At 38.6% G+C, this 25,944-nt stretch overlaps 1 protein-coding gene across 30 annotated transcripts in view; it reads right to left on the reverse strand.

The window, feature by feature from the left end:
* CTNNA3 (catenin alpha 3) overlaps positions 1-25,944 on the reverse strand; it is a 1,507,895-nt gene that overhangs the window by 1,415,410 nt on the left and 66,541 nt on the right. For 19 of the 30 annotated variants that reach the window (XM_070225839.1, XM_070225833.1, XM_070225809.1 and 16 more), the window contains 2 exons: positions 25,425-25,528; positions 5,536-5,728 (listed from right to left, as the gene is read on the reverse strand). In XM_070225839.1, the coding sequence (XP_070081940.1) occupies positions 5,536-5,728; positions 25,425-25,523 (292 nt within the window). In that variant the 5' untranslated portion in view covers positions 25,524-25,528. Of the gene's footprint in view, positions 1-2,200; positions 2,279-5,535; positions 5,729-25,424; positions 25,529-25,944 lie in introns of all 30 variants that reach the window. The other 11 variants (XM_070225803.1, XM_070225792.1, XM_070225769.1 and 8 more) reach the window with 3 other exon arrangements.

The following is a 25,944-nucleotide window of genomic DNA, read 5'->3' on the forward strand; positions in this document are numbered from 1 at the left end:
ATAGACCAACCTTTAAAAATTAATTCTATAATTTTTCATATACAATGCCCAGCATCCAATCAAAACTTATCTAAGATACCAGGAAACAAAATAAAACGCTTTAAAAACCAAAAACGGGGCCGGCTCCGTGGCCGAGTGGTTAAGTTCGCGAGCTCCGCTCCGACGGCCCAGGGTTGGGATCCTGGGCGCAGACATGGCACCACTGGTCGGGCCACGTTGAGGCGGCGTCCCACATCCCACAACTAGAAGGACCTGCAACTAAGATATACAACTGTGTACAGGGTGGGTTTGGGGAGATAAAGCAGGGGGAAAAAAAAAAGTGGCAACAGTTGTTAGCCCAGGTGCCAATCTTTAAAAAAAATGGAAGATTGGCAACAGTTGTTAGCCCAGGTGCCAATCTAAAAAATATATATATATGTTAAAAACCAAAAGGAAAAACAGACAACAGAAACACACCTATGGGAGAGCCACATATTGGACTTGTCAGATACAGAAATTAACTGTAACTGAGTTGTCCAAGAAAAATAATCGCAAGATGGAAATTTCAGCAGGGAATTAGAATTTGGAAGGAAATTAAAGAAATAAAAACTATTTCTGTTTCCGTATAAGTGGAAACTTTTTAAAAAACAAATGAAAATTCAAAAACTAAGAATGTATAGTGACAAGTAAAAAGTTCACTGAATGGGCTTAAAAATAAACTGAAGAAGGCAGAAAAACATATGAATTTGAAGACAGCCTTAAAATTAAAATATTTTAAAGTACTATTTACAACATCATAAAAAATGAATTACATGTTTTTGAATCAAAGACGCACTGCTATTAAAATGTCACTTCAGCACAAATTGTTCTGTAGAGCCAACTTAATCCCAAACAAAAGCCAAGGAGGCTTTTTTGTAAAAATCAAGTAGCTGATTCCAAAATTTCTCTGGAAATGCAAGGGACCTCAGAATAGCCAAATCAAAATAATTTTTATTTCAGTACTTCCTATGAGGTACAGTAATCAAGACAATGTGTTATTGGTGTGAGGACAGACATATGAATCAATGGAACAGAAGAGAGTTCCAAAGTACACACACAGATATGGTCAACTGACTTTCGAAAGAAACAGTAGTTTTTTTTCAATAAATGGTACTGGAACAATTAAACCTCCATATGTGTCCATATGATACTGGATCGATTGAATTCTCATATTTTTAAAAAAATGAATCAGGACCCCCAACTCACACCATTCATAAAAATGTATTTCTAGATAGATTATAAAGGTAAAACAATAAAGCCTCTAGATGATAACATAAGAGAATATCTTTTAACAGAACAGAAAAATCTCTATCCATAAAGGAATAAAATAATTAACAAGAATTTATCAAAACTACTTCTGAGTATCAAAAATGTTTAATATATTAAAAAGGAGAAGATATTTTTAATATCTGCAACTAACAAAGGACTTCTATGCAGAACATACAAAAAATCATCGGAGAAATACAAATTAAAACTACAACGGGGGGACCAGCCCCATGGCCGAGTGGCTAGGTTTGCACACTCCACTTCAGTGGCCCAGGGTTTCTCTGGTTCAGATCCTGGGCACAGACATGGCACCTCTCATCAGGCCATGCTGAGGCGGCGTCCCACATAACACAACCAGAGGTACTCACACCTAGGATATACAACTCTGTACTGGGGTGCTTTGGGGAGAAGAAGGAAAAAAACTACAGTGGGATACCACTGTATCATCTGAATTAAAAATACTGACACTTGCTAACACCAAGTTGGTAAGAGTGTAGAGCAACTGGAATTCTTATACATTACTGATAAGTGTGTCAATTGGAAAATCCACTTTGGAAAACTTTGGTTCGGTAATGTCTATTAAAGCTGAGTGTATACCTATGACCCAGCAATCTCATTCCTAGGTATAAATCTAACAGGAATGTCTACATTCATTCACTGAAAATAATGCAGAAATATGTACAAAGCAGCAATGTTCATTAAGGCCAAAAACTGGGACAACTAAAATGTCCATCAGCAGTAGAATGGATAAACAAATTATGTTCTAATCATTAATGAAATGAATGAAATATTACATGGTGAGATCTCACAAACAAAAGAAGTCAGACTAAAGAGATAACATACTGTAAGATCCCACTTACATAAAGTTCAAAAAGAGGCAAAAACTAACCTATGTAACAGCCAGGAAAATGGTTACCTTTGAAGTGAGGGAGTAGTAACTGGCAGGAGACATGAGGGCTGCTTCTAGGGTTCCAGTGACGTTCTACTTCTTGATCTGAGTGGGGGTTACATCAGTGTGTTCACTATGTGAAAACGTATTGAGTTGTTCATAATAACATACGCACTTTTCTGTATATAAGTTATTCTCAATAAAACATTTTTAAAAACCTTAAATATAACCAATTGTGTGACTTAGAAGCAATGTCTATAGATTGTAGGGGAGTAGAGGCTATACAAAGGTAGTATATATGCTATAGGCAACACATGTAATCCAGACTCTATAAACAGCTCTTAGTTAATCCCTAGGTAATTGCTATGTGAATATTCTAAAACTATTTAAATAAAATACTAGATTTAATACTTTTCCATTGTGTAGACGTAAATATAGGGGTAAGCTAAAAGATCAAGAGTGACCATAGATAATGCCTCTGTGGACCACCTCGGCTGCATCTCTACGGTTCTACCCACATAACACCCTTCCTTTCACCCTCCACCCCTCGTGCTACCGTGTCCCATTTCCACACGCAAGTTCTTTAGGTAACCAAATGCTCACATTATTTATCACTTCAAGTTTCTAACTAAAGGCAGTAAAACAGAATCCTGTTTTAAAGCCACATAAATTACACCACGTCTTTATTAGAAGAAGAAATTTTCTAAAGTAGTCTCAAAATTCTTCTTGAAAATGACAATAAACATATAAATGAAAATATCCTCTACTTTCAATATTTTTTCACTTTTCCAAATACTTAAAACTTATTATTTATTCTTCATTAATCCTTCACATTATGCCACTGGACAAAGCCCTTAAAAACAAAAGAAGAACCAAAGCAGAAAATTATTTAAAATTTGTTTCTAGTATCATACAGAGTTGCTTGCAACAGAATACATTCTCCTGATACTTCAGCTCCACCACTGAGGTAAAATTCCTTCCAAGTTTTTGGGAACAGCACTGTCACTGTCATTATCTCTGCTATCCATAGGATAAGCATTGGCCATTCCCCAAATGCCAGAACCATTTGCCATTTCACTGCTTTTCTCCCACACTCAAGTGGCAGTAATTCAATTTGGCAGTTTGTCAAAAAGAATCAGAATATAAAGCACTTGGCGATCTCTAACCAAATGTATTTGTTGTGTATAGCATATGCCACATATACGTATTTCACACATTATAATAGACTACAATGAAGAATATACTGCATAATCCTAGAATCCGAACAGACTTCTCTTTGAGAACTTCTCTTTAAAATCATTTACTCTTATTGAGCTAAAAATGTGGACTTAGTTTAAAAAAAAAAAAAAGCAAATACCATTTCATGACAATTACTGCAATTATCATTCCCTTCTAAGAATGACCAATGTCTTACATATTTATTACCAGATGGTTTATGGAAACCACATTGTCAAGTAGATCACATTTTCTGAGAGAAACAATACCAGAATAGGGTTCATATTCTTACTAAAGACTCAAAAAGAAACCATAATTATGAGAGATCATTTGTCATAAACGCATTATAAAATGATATAATATAAAATGACGCTTCAATTTTTTTACTTATGTAACAAACATTTATCAGGTGTCAGGCATTGCTAAGCAAATAAGGCCTGGTACTTGCCACCTTCAAGGAATTACGAGTCTAGATTTACTGAGTAAGTAAATCAGTATTTGGTGGATGGGGTGGTAAGTCCTATGAAAGAGAGATACTGAGAGTCTGTGGGGACCCAGAAGAGGGGCATCTAAATGAGCACTGAGGAGTCAGTAAATGCTTCCTGGAAAAGATGACCTGGGCTGAGCTTTGCTGCCCGAGTTAAAACTAGCTGAATGGGAAAAGCAATCGAGGTGAAGAAAATAGCTGGTAATGGAGGCACAGAGGCACACAGCAACATGGACCGTTCAAGATACTGCGAGTTCTCTTTTGAAGGAAAGTTGGAGGGGGTGACAGAATCAGGAAAAAAAAAAGAGAGAATGGTAGAAGACAAATCATAAAATGCTATGGGAGCTAGGTTTAAAAATTTGAGCTTAATCCAGAAAGATAATCCCTCTAATCCTTCAAAAGCTACTAAAGCAGATTTTAAGCAGGGAAGTAAGATGAGTATATTTTCATTTTTCAAAGATAATTTGGCTTTGGTATGGGACAAGTCTAATGTAGTAATCCTGAACTCAAGAGACAAGATTAGTCACGAAGAAGAGGGAAGGATCTGAGAGACAAAAGGAGATAGGACGTGTTGAACTTAGAGATTAATTGGAAGAGAGGGTAGAATGAGAACCAAGAGTCTAAGCTGACTTGGTGAGTAAGTGGGTGATGGTACCAGGGCAAAGAAGACAGACAAAGAGTGGGCCTGAGACACTAGGGAGCAGGGAGGAATGACAAATTCATTCCAAATTATCTTGGGCATTATGATTTCCATATATTGTCTGAAGAACCCCTATAAAATACATAAAAAATTTAAAAAGTAACTCTCCTGTATTTGACCTAAAGTTTATCGTGGCTAGTATATTCATTTTAATTATTTAATTAGCAAAGATTTCCTGATTTTCTTAGTTATGTTGGGGATGGAGAGAGAGAAATATTTGAACACCGCAAGTCTCTTTTACAAAGCTGAACAGGAAAATTTAAGTTTTCTTATCCTTTTCTTATCCTTTCTTGCAACAAGCTGATATACAAAATCATTCCATTGACAAAAGAATATTGAGTAGTTCTTCTAAAAATAGCCTGCAAACGAGACTTACATTTATTAGAAAACCATTGTATTATTATAAGGAAAGCTGTCTAAAGATGAAATATACACTTTTATTATGCAATATTAACATAGCAGCAACATGAGTTCTGCATAGTTTGTGCAAAGCATTTTTTTTTTTAAGTTTAGGAAACCTAAACCTCCAGAAAGTCAAAAAATAATAAATGTCCTTCTGAGGTGGTCAGGTCTAAAACTTCTATCTCCAACTGATTTACAAAGAATTTTATAATTTATTCGTATATGGGAAAAGATGTCTTCAGCTTCATTAGTCATTTCTCATTATATTCTATGACAAAAAAAGATACACTTGTCTGTGTTTATTATGGCTAAGTTATGGCGCGGCGAGAGGAAGCACTTTCCTGGAGGGATTGAACAGCTAACGGGAAGAACCAGGAGTGGGACTCTGAGCCTTGGAGCTGCCTAATGAGCCTCTCTGCCTCCCACGGCTGGCTCCTCAGAGGTCTACAAAAGATTGATAAACTCAAGTCAACAAAAACAAAACGCTCACAAATCTAATTCAGTAACTAACACCCTAAGGATGTGTGGTTTGCTCCTGACCGGGACTAGAGTACTCACTTTCTTTGCGAACTCCCTCAAGTGCAGCAGTAAGCTCTTCCTTTAAAACTGTGGCTTCCTGGGCGATCTTCTCTCCCTTGTCTAATAAATTCCAAGTTGCTTCCTCCACAGAAGCTAGAAGAACTCTGGCTCGTTTTGAACGTCCTTTTTTCCTGTTGGAAGGATTCTGGGGACAATTTACAAGTGTAGTAACCTGAAATTGAAGAAATACAAGTCACTCATCAGACAAATTGTGAGGAGACACAGTCCTGGGATATCATAGGCCGGCACAAAAGGAGGTATTTCATAGTAACATGATTCATTCCCAGTACTATTGGCACACGTCCAAAAGTCAAGTCAAGGCCCCAAGAGCACCACTATTAGCCACCACAGAGTTCCCAACTGAAGATGGGAAGGAAGGAGGGAGGGAAGGAAGGAGGGAAGGAGGGATGGAGGGAAGGAGGAAAGGAAGAGAGAAAGGAGAGAGGGAGGGAAGGAAGGCCATAGAGATTAAACCTCGTCAAGTTTTACTATCGGAACAATGCAATACACATTTTAAACACATATATCTCAAATAATTATTTATATCACTTTGTAGCCAGCAACCTATTAAAAAAGAGGCAAAAATAATTATAATTAAATCTATAAGTATTAGTCTATTTAGACTGAGAATAAAGATTATTAATATTGGTGGGGGAAGGAGCAGAACCACTCTGAAGCATATAAAACAGTGGCCACCTCAGGGCGACAAAATCCGAATCCTTCCTAGGCGCTCCATTCTGGCCCTTTGTGAGCTCACTTACCTGACTCCCACACTCTCCCCTAACTCAGCCGGCCTCTCTAACAAACAGGTCCCACTCAAAGTCCCTATCAAGAGGCCCCTCCTGACCAGCCCCGTCCCCACCCTCACCCTCTCCCACTCTGTCCCTTCACTCCACTTTATATTTCCTCAAAACACTTATAGAGCCTGACATTCTTTATTTGTTTATATGTTTATCTCATGCTTCCAACACTAGAATGTAAATTCCATGAAAGCAGGAAATGTGGTTTTTTTCTCCAGCACCCAGAAAAACGTGCAAAGTTGGTGTTCAATAAATACTGATTATAAAAATGGCTTAATTAATGGGGTAGTTGAAGAGGGGCTGTTCAGTGTCTGTGTTTTGAATTATCTGAATGTAATAATAATGAGCATGTACTACCTTTGTAAATTTGTTTAAAATAAGAATAAACTCATGATAAGAGCATTATTTGGAGATAGAGATTAAGCATCTGTATTTGGAAACAAAACCTCATCCTAAATTACATTATGAAAAATATCTATGTCTTAGTTCAATCTTGGATGCCAATAACAAAATTTCGTTAACATTTCATAAGCCAAGCTGGAAGATCCCCACTGTAGAGGAAGAAAATAAAAAACTTGTATGCAATATTTAAAGTAGAAGACGTGGAACTGAAAGCTAGACTCCTGCATGTCATCAAATAGCCGAGGCTTATGACCATCCTGCACCGCATCTTTGACAACAGACTATTTATAACCCTTCCTGCTCTGCAGCCCCTAGAGATTTTGCTTATTTATCGTTTATGGAGCATTAAATATTTGTTTATTTGGTTGTCCAGACTCAGTTTTTTAGCCAGGAACTGAGAAAGAACTTACAAGCTGCGGGGGAAATAATGTGGATGAAAATAATTTCTGTCTGCCCTTCTAGTCCCTTCCACCATCCAACAGACCCTCTGCGTTATTCTAATTTGCTTTATTCTCATGTTCACAGCCCAGAGTGGAGTGCCTTGCAGCAAGCCTTTGTTTTCTGTCTTGGAAAATGAGAACAATCATATTATCCTCTAAGATTGTGTGAAGGTTAAATATGTAAAATGTTTTATAAAATGCATTATGAGACATAAACAGTGGTTGCATTTAATGTATATTTTCTAGTCCATTCCCCACATGGATACAGAAAATCTGTTAAGGGATCCTTGTCAGAGGTGTTCTCTCTGGGTTCACCCTTATCTTGCTCTCGGCGTCCCTTGTGCTAAATGTGATGAAGTCAGTTGACAAAGCACGTTCTATATGCTTTACAACCAGCCAAATTAGGACCGCATGTCTTTAACATGTATTATGTAGTCAATAATAGGCTTGATTTATTACATGGGTTTTCACATACTCCAAAAGGCAAACATCTCACTATTGTCAGTTTAATTTATATCAAGAGTTAAAAGGTATTTGTCCCCATTAAGAAAAATTATAGCACCTAGTTTCAAACCTTGGTTTAAAACGAAGAATAAGCGTCACTGTCTAAAACGTTCCTTCAGAATGTATCTTAAGTGCCACAATTCATGACGCTTCCCACTGAAGAGTCCTCTACTGTTGTTCAGATCCTCCACGCGCCAAATGTTTCCCATAGAATAGCCTGAACTTTGAAATTAAAATGAGCATTCCAGAAATGCTTTGTTCCTTATAATAAATGCCAGAGAAGTAAGAAATATGAAAAGAACATTGTATAAGAACATTATGCTTTCATCAAAAAAATGCAATTGCAGCTTGCAAGTTATTCACTTTCATAAATCATTTGTACCTATGTCTTCTTTTAAAATACCCCAACATAGTTATCTAATGTTGATTAAACTAAGTTAAGTGACACTTTCAATGATTCATTTTATTTCAGAAAGTAAATATGGCTCAGTAATCCTGTGGGGGGGGCGGCGGGGAAGAAAGCTAAACCCTTTTTTTTCACTCCAATTCACCTACAGAATCTAAACGACTCCCACCGGTGACTGCGATTCTCTATAGCAGATGATTGTCACCAAGGGTTGGGAGTGCATATGTTATTTGAAAGTCTCCTGTCTCTTGAAGGGATATGGGCAACCAATAAAAATTAGCTTTCAAATTATCCCGTAAAACAATTCCTGTTTCTTCATTTTCTTTTTAAATAAAAAAGCAGTTATATTTTTATAAGGAACAGAAAAACTTTGGTTGGAGTTTACAACAAAGATGATTCTAATGTACGGTCCAAGCCCATGCCTTGCTAACCTTTCTTTTTGTCACTGATGCACAATCCTCCCCGTTCCCTGTCTCTCAGACCTTAGGGGGGTACCTTTCATGAAAAATCTTCAACTCTAGAGCCTTAAAAAATTTGGGTTTGGGGCCAGCCCAGTGGTGCCGTGGTTAAATCCGCACGTTCCGCTCCAGTGGCCCAGGGTTTGCCAGTTTGGATCCCAGGTGCGGACCTAGGGGGCAGATGTTAGCTCAGTGCTAATCTTTCCAAAAAAGAGAAAAAAAAAAACAAACTTGCGTTCGCTCACTTTCCTTTAGTCTGTAAATCTGTGCTAGGATACAGACACAACTTCATCATAGATATAGGAATGAGCTCCCCATTGAAATGGTCCTAAATTAGATTCTTCAAGTAATATGGAAAAAGAAATCCCCTACTTTATTATTGTTCATGTTTAAAATCCCATAAAATAAGGTGTATTTATAATGGTGTGTAATATTTATACATTAAAATTTAGAGGACCAAAAAAAGGATTTTTCTAATCTTTCCTAATTCAGGTATGCTTCTCTAGATTCTCCAAAGACACTGAAAATTAAACTGATATGCTTAATGAACCAAGCCTTCGACTGTCATTATACAGAGCAATGCTGGTGCACAACAGGAGCATTGCAGAACAGGATGTGAGGTTGTGATTTACTTTCATTTTTGCATCAGTGCAACAATCGCTTCAGTACCTCAGCCCCTCGCTTTGTAGAAAGTCTTTTCCTATGCCAATTTGGGTAACACATTTATATTCTACAACCGTGTTCTTTCCCAGTCTAACTCTAATTTCTCTTTAATTCTACTATCATTGTAGTATAAAAAGACCATGTTAACAGCCATCTCTTTTCTTGTTTACGAGCTAAAACACTGAATTTTAACCTTCCTCCAACAGCTCAGGGGCCTTTGGGGCCACTTTTGCTTCCTTGAGTTGATTTTAATGTGTGAAATAAAATACAAGACATTTAGGCCATGTTAATTAGCTGAAAATTTCAGAGTTCTGAAAGAAATTAAAAGGATAGAAAAATAAAATTGTTTATAGATAAGTAAAATCAGTGATCTTTTAAAGTAAAAGGCATCATCTAGTCTTGGGGAGAGGGGGTCCTTTCTTTAAGTCACTGATAATTTCAACTGTTCCTTATTTCCTACCAAAAACAAACTTTAGTGTGTTAACAAAAGTACTGGGGTAGGTTGACGAGTTGGAAACCCAGCACATGCATATCCCTCAATTAACATTCAACACTCCCCCAAAACCAACTACAATATTCTTTTAGTTCATCTCAGGCCAATAAATATTTATTGAGCACATACTATGTTCGAAACAATACCCTAGACATTTAGAAAATAAAGATGAGTAAGCTCCAGTATGGGGACAGGAGAGCTACACAACTAGGGGCAATGTAACAGGGAGAAGGATAACTGCTTACACTTAAAAGTATAAAGGAAGTGCTCCAGAGATTGCAAACATTCGTCAGGATTAAGCAGGGCTGCAGAGAAGAGTCTTCAAGGACAGATGGTTTTCTGCCAGGAGAGATGGAGAGGAAAGCAAGCCAGGTAAAGGAAACCATGTGCAAAAGGGCAGAGATGGAAATTACTTTTGTCTGAGAGTAGTAGATGTCGAGTTTGGCAGACTGCAGGATAAAAACAGGAAACTGGGTGAGAAATAAGGCTAGAAAGTACGTTGTAACTTAAATATGAGAAATGTTCAAAGCCGAGGAAAGACTTGAGTTAATTCAATAGGCAACAGACACTTCGAACACAGCACACCCAAAGCGGAAGCCTTCTTCCACCAACCAGCCTCTCCTCCACCTGTATTCTCACCTCTGGGACTGACACCTCTAACCTGAGGCAGAAACCCAGAGGTCATCTGGGCTACTCCTCTCCCTCAACCTCCTTTCTAGGTTCTTTAAATTGTCTTTTTAAAAGCTTCAGTTTCTGTCACCTCCTTTCCAGCCCGCGGCCATTGCTTCTCACAGCTGCTCTCTGGATTATTGCCCTAGCCTATGTTCCCTCCAAGCCATTCTCCATGACACAAAAACAGGGCCTCAATCTCAGCCCCGTCCTCCACTCGATTGTTATGGAAAGTATATGCATCAGTTCTGGTCTCCACACCCATCCCACACTTCCAGTGGAGCCCCTCTCTACAATGCAAATCTGACACACTTGCACCAGCTTAAAACCTTCCAATGGCGCCCTGCTGTCTACAAGATAAAGTCCAAAGCATGGTTTACATAGTCTAAAGCATGGTTTATGAGGCACTTTATTATCTGACTTCTGACTAAATTTTCACTCTCATCTTCCATTCCACTGTGGAGTTTGACCACAAATTACTTGTTAGGCCCAGAACGGGAAATGTTTAGCATTCTTGACCTGGAACAACTCCCTCCCCTCATAGCCCCTTGTATGTACCTCTCACAGTACTCATGACAGTGTTTTGTAATTAGCTGTTAACATACTGCCTCCCCAGCTTTACCATGAACTCAGTAATGGCAGGGGCCATGCTTGACTTATCCTGAAAACCCAGAACCAGGATACTCTAAGTAATAAATAAATAGTGGTTGACTTAATGAAAAGATGGATGAAACTCTAGATTGTAGAAACCTTAAACCAAGAGCCACAATGTGGAATGATTTGTACAAGGTTACAAAGAGAGCTGGTAGCTGAGCCAAAATTAAAATCTAAGTTTAGTGATAGCATATTTAATCAAACATGGTTTAATCAAATCAGTTTTAGTCAAAAGGAATTTCTAATGTAGGATATTCTGTCTTTTCCCACGACTAGTATTATGGAAAAGCAAATTTTTGTAAATTCTGAATAAATAAGTCTCCATTCATATAGTTTATTTGGGGTCTAATCAGTTCAAAGTGATCTAGAATTACGTATATACTAATATTTGGTCTTTTTTTGGCAAAAAAAAATAAAGACAGGCTACTTAGTTCATTTTCAAACTATAAATAAAAGCAGAAGACACACTATTTTTATTCCTGATTTTCACTTTTGTGTGAGTGTGTGTGAGTGTGTGTGTGTGTGTGTGTGTGTGTGTGTGTGTGTGAGGAAATTGGCCCTCAGCTAACATCTGTGCCCATCTTGGTCTATTTTATGTAGGATGCCCCCACAGCATGAGCTGTGCTAGGTCCACTCCCGGGATCCAAACCTGTAAACCCTCGTCTGCGGAAGCAGAGCGTGTGAACGTAACCACTAAGCCACGGGGGTGGCCCCCTGATTTTCACTTTTTAATCCTTGTATTAGGGCTGCCATAAAAAGTACCACAGAGTCGGGGCTTAAACAACAGAAATTTATTTTCTCACAGTTCTGGAGGCTAGAGTCCAAGATCAAGGTGTCAGCAAGATTGGTTTCTTCCGCAACCTCTCATTGGCTTGCAGAGGGTTACCTTCTTGCTGTGACGTGGTCTTCTCTCTGTGTGCATGCAGACCTTGTGTCTCTGTACGTCCTAATCGCCTCTCATAAGGACAACAGTTATACTAGGTTAGGGCCTGCCCTAAAGACCCCATTTTGACTCAATAACCTCTTTAAAGACCCTACCACCAAAGACAGTCACATTCTGAGGTACTGAGGACTAGGGCCTCAACATATGAATTTGCGGGGGACACAATTCAGCCAATAACAATCCTCACCACAAATGACATAAAAAGTATAAAACAACCATCATCTTTTTAAATATAATTTAGGGTTTTATTTGTTTGTTAGATTAACAACCACTGCTATCTAGAGCTATTACTTGGAGCTATCGAGGATGATAACACAGCACATGTAGATCCCTCTCCAATTGCACCAGCCCTCTGGCCCATGCAGATGGCATAACAAAGCAAAGAGATTCATGTGTCAGACACACAAACAGCTGTAGCTAAATGTTCTAATCCAGGAAGGGCACTTATTCTTGGAAAAAACATGAACATAAACACAACTAGGGAAAGACCACATGCTGAGACTAATATCAAATATTAGTTTCTTCCAGTTTTTACTTAACTACTTACCACCCAAAAACAAGTTTGGACTCCACCATGCATTTATTCAACAAATATTAACGGTACACCTGCACTATACCAGGATACGGCAGTGAGCCTCATTCTACTGATGGGAGACAGAGAATAAACAAATTCATAAGTAATTGTATAACACAATAGCAGGTAGTGATACGTGCTATGACTTGAAGAAGGGTAACGGAATAGATGAGTGATGGGGAAAGTCTAGGATTTGATATCAGAGAAAGGCGCTCTGATTAGGTAACAAGGACTCTAAGGAAGGAGAGCAGTAAGACATTTGAATATCGGGGGGAAGTATTCCAAACAGAGGAAATAGCAAGTGGAAAGGCTCCAAAATGAGAGCTTGACTGGTGTGTGTGTTCCAGGAGCAGCAGGAAGGCCAGTGCACCTACTGCAGAGTGAGGGGAGAGCATAAGAGATGAGGTCAGGCTGGCGTCTAGGCACCAAATCATGCAGGCCTTGTAAATCACCACCAACACTCTCAATTCTATTCTCATGCTTGGGAGATATTAAAGGTTTTAGCACAGGAAAGTAATTTGATCTAACCTAAAATTTAAAAGGATCATTCTGGCTGCTGTGAGAGAATAGACTGGGGATTGGGCAGGGACTGAAGGAGAAGAATGAGGTATGGAAGAAAGAAAAGTAGTTAGGAGGCCATTGCAACAGCTCCAGCGGAAATCACACTGACTTGTTCCAGGGAGCAGTGGTGCCGTCGCGGAGAAGCGACAGAATTCTGGTGATTCTGAAGTGAGTCCACAGGGTTTGCTGATAGATTAGATATGGATTATGAAAGAAATAGGGGACCAAAGATGACTCCATGGCACACAGCCTGAGCAGCTAGGTGTATGGAGTAAGATTTACTTAAGGAGACAATGAGGAGGGAGGCGAATCAAGAGTTGAGCTTTAGGCTTGTTAAGTTTGCCTATTAGAGTTGCTCAACTGGAGACTAGTAAATAATTCTAGAGTTGAGAGAGGTAAGGGCTGGAGATAGGTTTCTTATAGATTATGTTTTCATTTTAATTATTCACATATCAATGATTTTGCTGGTCTCACTAAAAATTTCAAAGATATTTGAACAGTATTTCATCCAGTATAAGACCGGATGAGACCTCCTAAAAACAAAGTATAGCTAGAAAAGTTACAGGGTTGAACTTTGGGCACTCCCAACATTTAGAGGTAGTTATTTATCAGGAAACCCACCACCATGAACCTATTCATCCTAGGATGTGTGGCTTTAGCCATTTCAAATGTAACTATTATCTAGAAAAGATGCTTGTTTTATACAGAGCAATGATTCAGAGACAAACTAGGCTTCAGTAAAAAGTGTAATGTTAATTATATCATCTCCTGCTCTACAAACAAATGTTTGCAGGAATGAGGAGAAAACCTACCAAGACATTGAACTAAGCAAACTAAGGAGAAATTATATTCATGCTGCTGTTTACACCTAAATCAGACATTAATCATTCTGGTGAATCAATAACCAATAGTTTATAGTACAGTACTGATTCAAAGAAGTGCTGAGCAAGAAAAGGCAAAAGGACAATTCTTTTTCATCAATAATCATTGACTGCTTGAAGGAAACAAAATAAGAAGTGAAAAATGCAATCAGGCCAGAGCCGGCCCCAAAATAAAGAATGGCTGACCTCACGTGTAGTAGCTCAGGCATGTTCAAACAGTCCCCTGGTCAATCCAGCCCAGGGTTCCACGTCTAGCAGTGAGTGATGGTGGGATATGGTTATGAACCCTAATTCTGTGTTCCAGCTTTGTTTAATAATCATTTATAACCCTATCAACCATAAAATTGAATAAACTATGCCAATATGCTTTGCCAACACAAACTTATGAAGCTTTATCTTTACTTTGCTCCCACTATGTGTTGCCAGATTCCTTTTTTTGTGTTTACCTTAGACCATCAGATTGACACCTATTCTCTTCTAACACAAAGCTCCTTTATATTGAAGATGTCCAGGGAAAAATATACATAATCATCTGCTCATCACATACAAATAAGAGATAACAAATGTTAAGCAAGAAAGACCACAGGAAATTTGACTTGTAGGTCTCTATGGTCAAGATTTTATAGCAACGCAAATGTAGTTTGAATACAGCCCATCAGTGATTTAAATGTTGATGCTTGGTTTAAAATTGATTGGATTGCGTCCACCTCATTTGTCAGGATTGCCTCCAAGTTGGCAAAGCTATTTTTGCCTCATTTTTTTTTTTTTAAGATTGGCACCTGAGCTAACAACTGTTGCAAATCTTTTTTTTTCTTTTTCTCCCCAAATCCCCCAGTACTTAGTTGTGTCTTTTAGTTGTGGGTCCTTCTAGCTGTGGCATGTGAGACGCCACCTCAGCATGGCCTAACGAGCAGCACCATGTCCGTGCCCAGGATCCGAACCAGCGAAACCCTGGGCCGCTGAAGCAGAGTGCCTGAACTTAACCACTCAGCCACGGGGCTGGCTCCTTTTTTTTTTATTTAATAAAAATTAAATATCAGTTACAAATCTTGAATCCCCTTAGCCAGTGCTTGATATTTAATGCCCTAACGTCCCATCTTCAAAACATCAGGATATTACTATCATCTCAATTCTAAAACACCATCAATTATAACACATACCATTAATTTTTTAATCACTCCTTTTCAGAATGTAAGCTTGGAAAATATTTTGTCAGTATTGAACCTTCCAAATCCAAGGCTGAGCCATGAGGCCTATTATCCCAGAGAAGGAGAGAGCAGAGAGAAAAAAGATATCATTGTTCATCTTTGAGTTTAAAAGCTGGCTTTCTGAGGTCTTAATCAAAAATAGCTATGAAAGCCATTAGAGAAACAGGAAATTATTTTCTAAATTTTTTAGCTCCCATTTGGCAAAAGCTAGATCTTATAGACTAGATCATAGAGTCTTATGAAAAAGATCTGGTCCTATAGGAAAAAGAAGTATGGCAGCTCTCCTTGCCTAGCCCCAAGAGACTACTGGAAGAAGCCAACAGGTAGGAAAGACAAGTAAGATACATGTCCTTAAAACTCCTCTTTGAGCTGTACCCAGACTGGGGAGCTATGCTAGCATGATTGAGGGGAAACAGTGAAAGCAGAGGGACTTTGGTTCCATTTATCTTTGGGACTCTGGAAGAAAACTGCTTCACAAGCTGCCCTGCACAGACTTTGGGGCAGCCACAGTGTAACCTTGGCATCACAGTAAGTAGGCAGGAGCAAGGGCAGCTTAGCTTTCTAAGCCACTCTTGATTCCTCTGAGGCATGGATAAGACCCAGACCATCCTAGGTACCCTGAAGGACAATCAAAATGTGGCTGTATTGAAGACTGGTGGGCCTTCCCCAAGCCCACCATGGTGAGGAGCGAGGGGATCCTGCAGCAGAGGCTGAAAGGTGGACAGATGATGCCAGACAAATGATGGAGGATCTAGCTGGGACTTAAGGGTCTGAAGCTCTGTCAAGGGTCAAGGCGAGGCTAAGGCATCCTGGGAGAACCATGGACCCTAACCAAGCCAAGAGAGAGCAGTCCACAAACTTTATCAGCTGTAGACTACATCCAGAAATATACAGAGGTGACCACAAGATGGCCATGCATGCGACTGGTCACTCCTCAAATGTCACCAGTTCAGAGAGCATCCCAGGCAAGCCACTCTGCAGCAATAGGCACTGTCTAAATGTTACACATGGATCCAGAGGCCCATCCCCCACCCCCGTGGGGTCACGTAAGCAACACGCTCACCTCAACCACACGGTTCTAATTATTTTACCTAAAGAAACTGAGTATTTACCAAAAGGGACTGTTTACAGTGCTGAATCACACCAGTTTACCAATCTTATTGGCTGAAATGTAAGGCGTTTTCCCAGTCTCCAGGGAGTGGGAGCTTATGAGGAAGGTAAGATCACTTATGAAAGATAAATGAGCTAAAGTGGACTGTGGGTAAATTTGTGATTCTCTACACACATGAGAAAGGAAAACTACATTAAATGTTCATATCCATTGTAAGATGCATCCTAATTTGAGACATACTAAAATCTGAGGTGGAGAGTATGGGAAAACGTGTCTGAAGTAGAACTACAGTATCTTGCAAATCAGAGTTGAGAATGCAAATTGTTTACTAAAAGAAAAAACATCTGAAAATCGCAAACCACATTTATTAAGCCTTAATCTGTAGAGCATTCAATGCTGCATGAGATATATATATATATACTCAAATCCAGCTATAACAAGGTGAGGTAACTTTCCCAGAGATAAAAATTATGTCTAGATTATAACAAATTATGTCCTGGTTTCAAACATCCTAAAGGAGAAGCACTAGTTCTTGAAAAGCTTCTCATTTCTCAGGTCATGCTTCCCATTGCCCCAAAGCCCTTTCTGGGTAGAACAGAATGACTTGGTGTAAAACTGACCACAGGCTTGGAGAGGGACGGAAGCAGGGGTGGCTGGGCCTAAGTCGGGGTGTGGGAGAGGCAGATCCTCTTCAGAAGAAATGCACCGGTTCTGCACAACAGGACGACACTCTTGGGCAGTCCTTTCAAGGACTCAGTTGCAGAGCAACAGTATGGGGATCAGAGTTCAGAAATTCCCGATGACTTCATCACTCAAACAGGTAGCTAAGGGTGTAGGTCATTGGTTTTCACCTCTGGCTACACAAGGTAGCAATTTAAAAGTAGAAATTTACAGCCTCCTACACCAGCTTCTCAAACTTTAATGTGACAGAAATCACCTTGATTATTATTATTATACCATAGATTTTGATTCAGCGGGTCTAGGGCAGGGCCTAAGGGTCTGCATATTTTAGAAGCTCCCAAATGAGCTTCAGATGCTGCCTGATGCTGCCAGGCCCTGGACAACCCTTTGGTGGCAGCAAGATCCTACTCCAGTGGCTGTACAGTAGAATCACCTGGGAGGCTCTTTAAAAATACTGTTAACAGAGTCCTACTCGAGAGATTCTGATTTAACTGGCTTTAGCTGTGGCCTGGGTATCAGGGGGTTTATAAGTTCCACAAGCGATACCCTTTTGCAGCTAAAATTGAGAAGCGTTGGTGCAGGGGATTGGAAATGTAAGCTCCCATATGTGACGTAACACCATACCATAATTTCAGACTGTGCTTATGAATCTCTTTCCTCACTGCCGCTTCTTCAGCCCTAAGCAGAGTCCATCAGAACCTAACTCGTACATGAATCCACAACGCTGTCAGCAGTGGATTGCTGGGTAAGGGAGAGCTGCAGAACATGGGCCCAAGACCTCTCAGCTGCAGTAGTTTTCCTAGAGTTGCTACTAATAGTCCTCCTGGGACCCAGGAAAACTAACTGAGCATGTTACAGAGTCGATGCAGGAAGTTACCCCCAGGAATTCCTTATAAATTTATTCCAGATGGGCACCACCCAACTCCATTAAAAAGACAAAGAAGGGGCGCCATTCTAGGGCAAGCCTTGGGCCAAGAGACAGAACAATGCTCACTACTGGCTGATATAACAGGCCAGCACAGCAGTTCTCACATTGCAATCACCGGAGAGCTTTTAAAATTACTGCCTGCTCCTACTGCCAAAGATTCTGATTTAATTGGTTTCCTGCATGGCCTGGGCATCAGGATTTTTAAAAGCTCCCCAGGTGATTTTAATGCGCAGCCAGTGTTGAAAACCACTGGGCTGACAGGATCTCAACAGTAACAGGAATTTTCTGAATTGCCTAGTTAGCACTCTTTCCCCAAGTGAGACTTTTGTGTCTCTCACTGGGCTTAGTGACAGACCATTACATCATAATTTATCTCACAGCAGCTCTCAACTGTGTATGGGTTATTGCCCATTTCTTATCCTTCCTTCATGGGTAAGTGCAAAGTATCTCCATGAGAAAATGGTCAGTCTAAAGCAGGGGCCTACAAATTAAGTACCCCAGGCCAAATCTGGCCACTTGCCTCTTTTTGTAAATAAAATTTTATTGGAACACAGCCACATCCATTTTTTTATATATTGTCTAAGGCTGCTTCAAACTATAAAAGCAGAGGAGTTGCAACACAGACTCTAAGACTGTCAAAGCAGAAACTATCTATGATCTAGACCTATACAGAAAAAGTTTGCCAACCACTGATCTGGAGTCACAGAACTGTCAAACTGCAGCATTATCTCCTGAGACAAGTTGGGTATTCTGAACCATCCCAGGAGGTTCTATGAAGGGCAGAATCATAACCCAAGCAGTGAAAATGACCATCTGGGGAGATACGGACTCTTCCGTCCTTTCAGCCAGCTGAACCACATTTGCTCCCATCAATCTAGCATTTTCCAATAAAATGGCAAGTTGATCTAGGCTTATCAGTCTATACCACTTGGCTGCCTACAAAATCAGTTTATAAGAGAAAGATCTTATTCCACAGCTAAGCTAGAAGTGGACATCTGTGGGATCAGTGTGAATTTGTGGAGGAAAAGATAAGTGAAAGATAAAATATTAACAGAAGTGGAGTGGATCAGGGGTGGTCAGAGAACCCAGAACAACAGAGCAGCAACATTAGAGTGAGTAGAAAGAAAATCAGAGTCTGACAGTGTCAAAGATGTAGGAAGCAAGCCAAGAAGTGAAGCATGTGCAGAGACAGACATCTGCCCACAGCTCATCTCAAAGCTACCAGGTTCGGGGGGAGGGAGGGGGGCGGGGCAGCCCATATCTGCCCAGCCATGCACACTCCCACTGGACTTGTGCTATTTTAGTCAGTTAGCTACTAGTTTTTCTTGTCGTTATTTTAATTTAGGAAGCGGCTTCCTTTTTCTCAACTATTTATTTCTCAAGCAATACTATAGCCTAACAACTTTCCGATGGGAGCTGTTTTCTGGCAGTAAAAGAATGCAGAAATTGAAGAATTCACTTTATTAGAATTAACTCAACTGTACTGAATCACCTTAAACTTTAAAACATTACTGAGACAGAATTAAGTTTATTTCTTCATACTACCATAAAAATAACATCTTCATACTTATTAAGCCTTGAGCCTATAAGTGTTTTAAACACATTTAATTCACTAACTTTTAAGGTTACTTGTTAGGCTTACAGTCAAAACTCTAATATTTGTTTATAAAGTCATCTACAAGAACACCCTATGTGTGCACACTTGTCTTTGAGATTTCTTTGGAACCTTCAAGATTAATTCTGATATAAATTCTGTTGATAGAATAATAAGCAAGTCTACAAAGAAAGAAAAAGCTTGGAGATAAAACCCAGGAAACATAAGAAAATAGCATATTCTCATTGAAAATGACCTATAGAAATGACAGAAATCAACCACTAACAAACAAAACTTGAATTCTTTTCTGAAAGGAACAAAGGGAATTATATTCTAGGAGGCTAAGAAGCCAAAACACCTAACCTGGAAGTCAATCAGATCTGTCTGTAGAACAGGGGGAAATGAAACCTTTGGGCATCTAGGCATCTATTTGCATAAATTGATATGCATGATAGCTTTTGTTTGTTTGTTTTTCCTTTGGCTAAAGGAGAGGAGAAAGAAATTATGTTGAGAGCAGAGTGTGGCAGAGAGATTCTGCATAGAAGCCAAAGAGAAAAGGAAAACACGGTGTTTGGAGGAGTAAGGATTAAGTTCACCATCCGGCCACTTGGACTCAGTTTGACTCTAACAAGCAGCAGGGAGAGATTAGGGAAAAAACTGAAAGGGGATGTTTTCATAAGGAATTTTACATGACTCTAGGTTTAAGCGTTGCTTCATTGGTGCCCATGTGACCGAGTGACGCACAGTTGAGAAGAAAGGTATTCTCCGCTCTTCTGTAGGAGCCCACTGCCATTCTGCCACCTTAAAAATTGGCAACTTTGGAGGCACTGGCACCTTAGCATGTCCATTTCCAGTCTCACAATGAGCATCATTGGCAGTTACCATCCATCAACAAGATGAAGCCAGACAAAATGAAAAAACATGGCAGATAGACTGGTTTGGGAGCATAGGTGAGTCATGCCTCAGAGACTCCAAAATTTGTAGATGAGGGAAAGGGCAAAAGAGAGGCTTTGCAGGAAAATCTCCATTCCAGCATAAGAGAGTGAGGGCAATTACAAGAACCCTGGATTGCTGCTAATGGAACTTCTTTAGAACTTTCAGCTGCTGATGAAGAGGTCAGGGAATCAGATTACATAAGGAACACAAGTATCCGGCCTACATAGCCAATGCTCAAGGGAACTGGAAACAGTGAGGCCACACAGAGACTGGAATATAATTTGGAGACTAGATTGTGGTTTGGAAATTGGAAGGATCCATTAAAACCCTGGTAACTAGGTAATCTTATTGTCCCTCAACAGCAGAAATTTGTGGACCCAAACTTGAAAACTGCACCACCAGAACTCTTCTCCATGTCTCTACTTCTTTCTGTGTGTCTTTCAGCTTTGCGCTTGATATAACTGTTTGATGCTAGGTACTGACTGCTTAACTCTCAGTATGCAGTCAGTTCCCGCAAAGAGGCAATGATGATAGGACCAGTTCACCATCATCCCCAGAAGCAAAGCTCTCATGCCAGATTGCCTGACAGGCTTCTTGCCAACCTATAATTGAGTGTCAGGAAGTCAGGTTCCCAACCTGATAAAGTCAGCTGTGATCAGGGTGGAAAGGTGACTTGATAGCAGATGGAGACTTAGTAAAAAAAAAAAAAGAACCCCTAAAGAGGAGGTAACAAGAAGATAATAGTTATTAGGGCTGTTCACAAACATTCCCATTCTCCTGGGCACAGGACAGGATCACACATCCTGCACTCACATTGACCGCATGTCTAGCTTTGACAAAGGCAATGTGAGTGGAAATGACATATGTTACACCCAGACGAACATTTTAGGAGCACTTGCATGGTTTATCACGTTCTCTCTCTCCTGTTGTAACAACAGTGGAAGCAAATGTTGAGATGGAGCTTACATTAGCCTGGGTCCCTGAGTGCCTGTACTAAGCAGAGACCCCAACCAACCCACACGGGACAGGTAGCTTGAGTAGGAAGTGAACTTTTTTTAAGACTCAGAGATTTGGGGGTTGTCTTCTTGTCACAGCATGACCTAGCTTATGCTGACTGATAAAGGTCTGGCAGGTATTCTTGAACTTGACCCAATGAGTATGATAGAGTATATAAAAGCCATCCCCAAGGGACTCTCAGAAATAGAAAGGAGACACTATGTAAGAGGAAATGGGGAAAAGGCCAAAAGGTCATACAAGAATTAGGGGTGAGAGCCAGAGGAATAATGTTATTACTATTGATCTAACTCTATATTTACCTCTTGAAAACATGGGATATATTTACATCAGAAAATGCATTTGAACCTTTGCCCCCCCAAGAAAACCTTGTTGAAGATAACATGTTATAAGGACTTTTTTATTGTTTTTATCTTATAAGATTTCGAGTAAGTCAGTTCTTTTAGCTCACACTGAACATGAATCTTACACATAGCAAATTATATTTTGTAGCAAATAAGATTAGAGACGATTCCATTATGTAATGACTGTAGCACGATCTAACAGTTTATATCTCCTTCAGAGAGTATACAACATAGAGATGTAAATTCTTTTAATCGCAGTTCTGCATAAACAGACTTTCTGCACTGCATTGCCAAACTTGGATCTTGAAAATGATAAAGTGCAGATGCCTACAGTTGCAATCATAAAAATGTAATTGCTGAGAAAAAAATTATTTCTGATCCATTGGAGGAATTTATTACAGAGAGATGCAACTGTGTAAGTTATCACACAGAGAAAATGAAAGGAAATGATTGAAATATATTCCAGGCTGAACATCCCTGCAAAATGACCTAGTGATTTACCTGTGCCCAAGAGAAAAAAATAGATTAAAGATAAATCAGGTTTGATGGGGAAGACTCTGGTAACTATAAAAAGAGTAGAATAAAGATTTATGAATAAATGAATTTACAAGTCAGAGAGACATCATAGTATCTATGACCAATTACTCCAAATATTAAAATGGAATTTTGACTTTGAGTTATATACAGAGGTGGTAAGAAATATCTGTGGAACCTTGAACGCGAAGGAATATAACATGAAGGTAAATAATGAGGAAAGGTGAAAATTCTTTTAACGGGGCTACTAAATTGATGGCTTTACCTGGTGGCACCATGAACTTAAAGATCATTAACTTCTTTCGGAATGTTTTCCAGTATAATTAGAGACTATATCACATATTTAAAATAAACCAAGAGCAACTATCTCAAATTAAAACCAAACTTTGAGAAAAAAAAAAGAATGTGACGAGATATTTAGTATGATGCTATTCTAGAAAAAAAACATTTAATGGAATTTTTTACTTGTATTGATAGGTGATGTGTGATCGAAGTGACAGACACAAGAAGGTTGTGCATCCAATCCAAAGGTCAGTTATTTCAATAACTCTTTAACTTTGAAATGCATTAGTTTTTCATAAGGAGAATCCATTATAATGAAAACCAAAAGTGTGTTCAAATAATTTTGTTGTACTAGAATGCTTTATGAGATAGTTCCTAAACATAGTAAATATTCTATAAATCGTTATTTTTAATTTAATTTGACTTGAATATTGCTAAGATCTAGAAACTTTCTTTCTGTTCTTTCTAACAGGAATATTGGTGTAGTAGTATACCAAACCACCTTTAAGAAATCGATAAACATTTTCAAAAACACTAACAATCTTAAGGAAAATAAAATTAACAATTTACACTTATGTGTAACTGAGAACTATCTGGCATAGAGTAAGTACTAATTTCCCTTTCCCTGACTCATCTACTTGCAGATCATGAAAAGACTGAATCTAGGCATCACATTAAAAGCTCTCTAAAATTAGTATAATCACACTTTTTAAAAGAGTTAAATTTCTTTCCAAGGGACTAAAACTACTTTAGGTCATTTTCACCCCTTTAGTTTTCTAGGTGGACTCAATAAATGTTTATAGATTAAATAATTTTTAAACATGCCAGAAAATACACACAAACTCTGCACAGCATACTCTTTAATGTGAATTTACCTAGAATACTCTCTATTGACTGCAATATCAATGCATTTGATTAAGGCAAAACATCTATTGGTTTCAATTAGAATAAAAAAGTAGTTTCTCCATAATGATACAATCTCTGTTCATAAGCAATATGTCAGCAGCCTTTGTGATTGGCAAGTCTTAAGTGACCAACTCTAATGTTCCATCGTTATGGGACAAATAAGGGTTATGCAGTAGCATTAATGCACTTCCCTTTACCAGCTATCTCCAAAATGAAGGCAATTTCCCCACCCCACACAGGGTAATTGCATAGGAACAAAATCTTAAATGACTTGTGAGAAATTATTTAAAACTTTCCCCAAAAAATTGATGATATGTATGAAAAAACATAAGAATTCTCATATCTTGGCCACTTACCTTTATATTTAGTAACTATTCTTAGGGAAACAAGTTGAACTGATGATAAAAATTCATGTATTATTTATAACAGTAAAAAATAGAAAAAAACCTAATGTCCAAAAATTAGAGGCTACTTAAAAAACTATGGTGCAGCCATATGACGGATGATTAAACAGCAATTTTATTGTCATGCTTACAAAGAATGAGGAAATTATCAAGGTATCATTTTAAATGGAAGAGTGAGACATAACCTACATACACCGTACTATCGCCATCTTGTTTACTTACGGTCTTTATAGATATATCAGATATGTATATATGTTCTTTAATATGATAAAGTACTAAGAAGTAATAAAAATCAGCCACAATTTTACCGTACTGGAAGTAAATGCATCCAAATACTAATGTTTACTTCTTGGTACTAAAATTGTAAGTGATTTCTTATTTTCTTTTTTTGTTTTTATTTTTATTTTATTTTGTTTTCCTTTTCCAATTTTTCCAGTAAACTTTACTACAAAAACAATAAATAAGCTTTTTTTTTTCTTTTTAACATAAGACCTTTCAGGCTAAGATGGGGACTTTAAAGGAGTCTCCATAGTCATCTAGCATCAATTTCATACCACATATTAGTGCCTTTTAGACTGCCAAGGTTGATGATTAAGCTATCGTCAGTGAGGCATATGTTTTAAAGTGTCTTTCTAGTAGCAGATATCAACTTGTGCTAAGTAAAAACGTGTGCAAAGTCTATTCTCAGAGCTACTCCCCTCCCCTCCATCCACCCCACAGAGAAGATAAGCAGAATATTTTTAAGTTATCAGAGGTAAGGTCAGCGTAGCTTCTCACCCCAGTAACCCTTGAGTGTTTCAAGGCCTTCAAAAAATGGATAGTTTGTCTTAGGAGGTATGATGTAAGGTAAGCCTAACAGGGAGTTCCCTCACAAATTATGAGTTAAGGACAAAAAAATTTAAATCCATACTATGGTATAAGTTTCTTCAAGCAAAGCTTGAATAAAATCTGGACTTAATAAATAAGTCGGAGAATCATTATGCATGCTATCATTAAAGGATTAAAGGATTGTTAAATTTATGAAAGACTTTATCATAGAATTCCTTAAATAGCTGCTTTTCTCATACATTTTGGTATTTTAAAAATAATTTCCTATTTGACAAATGAGACACCATGTGCCTTGCAGCAAGTCACTGAAATTCTCTAGGCTCAGTTTCCTCATTTATATAATAAAGATAGTTTTAACCATGCTACCTGCCCCACTCAGTTTTCTTGACTTTGAAACAAGATAATTTAAAGCTACACATACATATCATTACTGCTATTGCTTTTAAAAGATAAACTGGGAAAGACTCTAAGAATTTTATCATTATTACCCAATACATACTCTTTTACAGTTTAACAATACTTTAAAGGATGATTTTAGACGATATTTATTCCATAAAAATCAAATCTTTCCTTGGTTCATTATCTATTTTTCCCATGTGTATTAGTTCTTCTGAAGTTACTACACATTGTCATTTTCATGGTATTACTACCTGGATTATGAGAGGCTCCAGTAGCTTCTCTACGGTGAATGTTTGGACCTGCAGATCCTGAGGATCGATATTCAGTGTGATTGGTGTTTCAGCTGACATGCTGCCTGTGCACAAAAACAAAGACACTTATGAAGAAAGAAAAATACCTACTAAAAAAGAGGACGAATGAAAATCACAGAATACATGAGATTTGGATTCAGCACCCCTTCCCGATACCAACTGTAGCCCTCGGAGGCCCAGCGTCCTAGTCCACCAACAGAGAAATGAGGTATTCCCCAGCTGATCTTTGAGGTCATGCTGTCTGGGCTTAGATCCCTTAACAAATTAATTTATGCTGGTATATTCACAACTGAAAGAAAAACCAGCACACATGGGTTTGCATTTGATCAGGAGTCTGAAGTGAAAAGAATGGCGAGTTGGTGAGACACAGCTAATAGTACACAAGTCCTTTGACTTCCATGAAATCACGGCACTGAAGCCGCCAGAGCCCATATTTTGACTGTTCTTGTTAATGAGGACT

Source organism: Equus caballus, chromosome 1 (genome assembly GCF_041296265.1).
Source record: "Equus caballus isolate H_3958 breed thoroughbred chromosome 1, TB-T2T, whole genome shotgun sequence".
Taxonomy (NCBI): domain Eukaryota; kingdom Metazoa; phylum Chordata; class Mammalia; order Perissodactyla; family Equidae; genus Equus; species Equus caballus.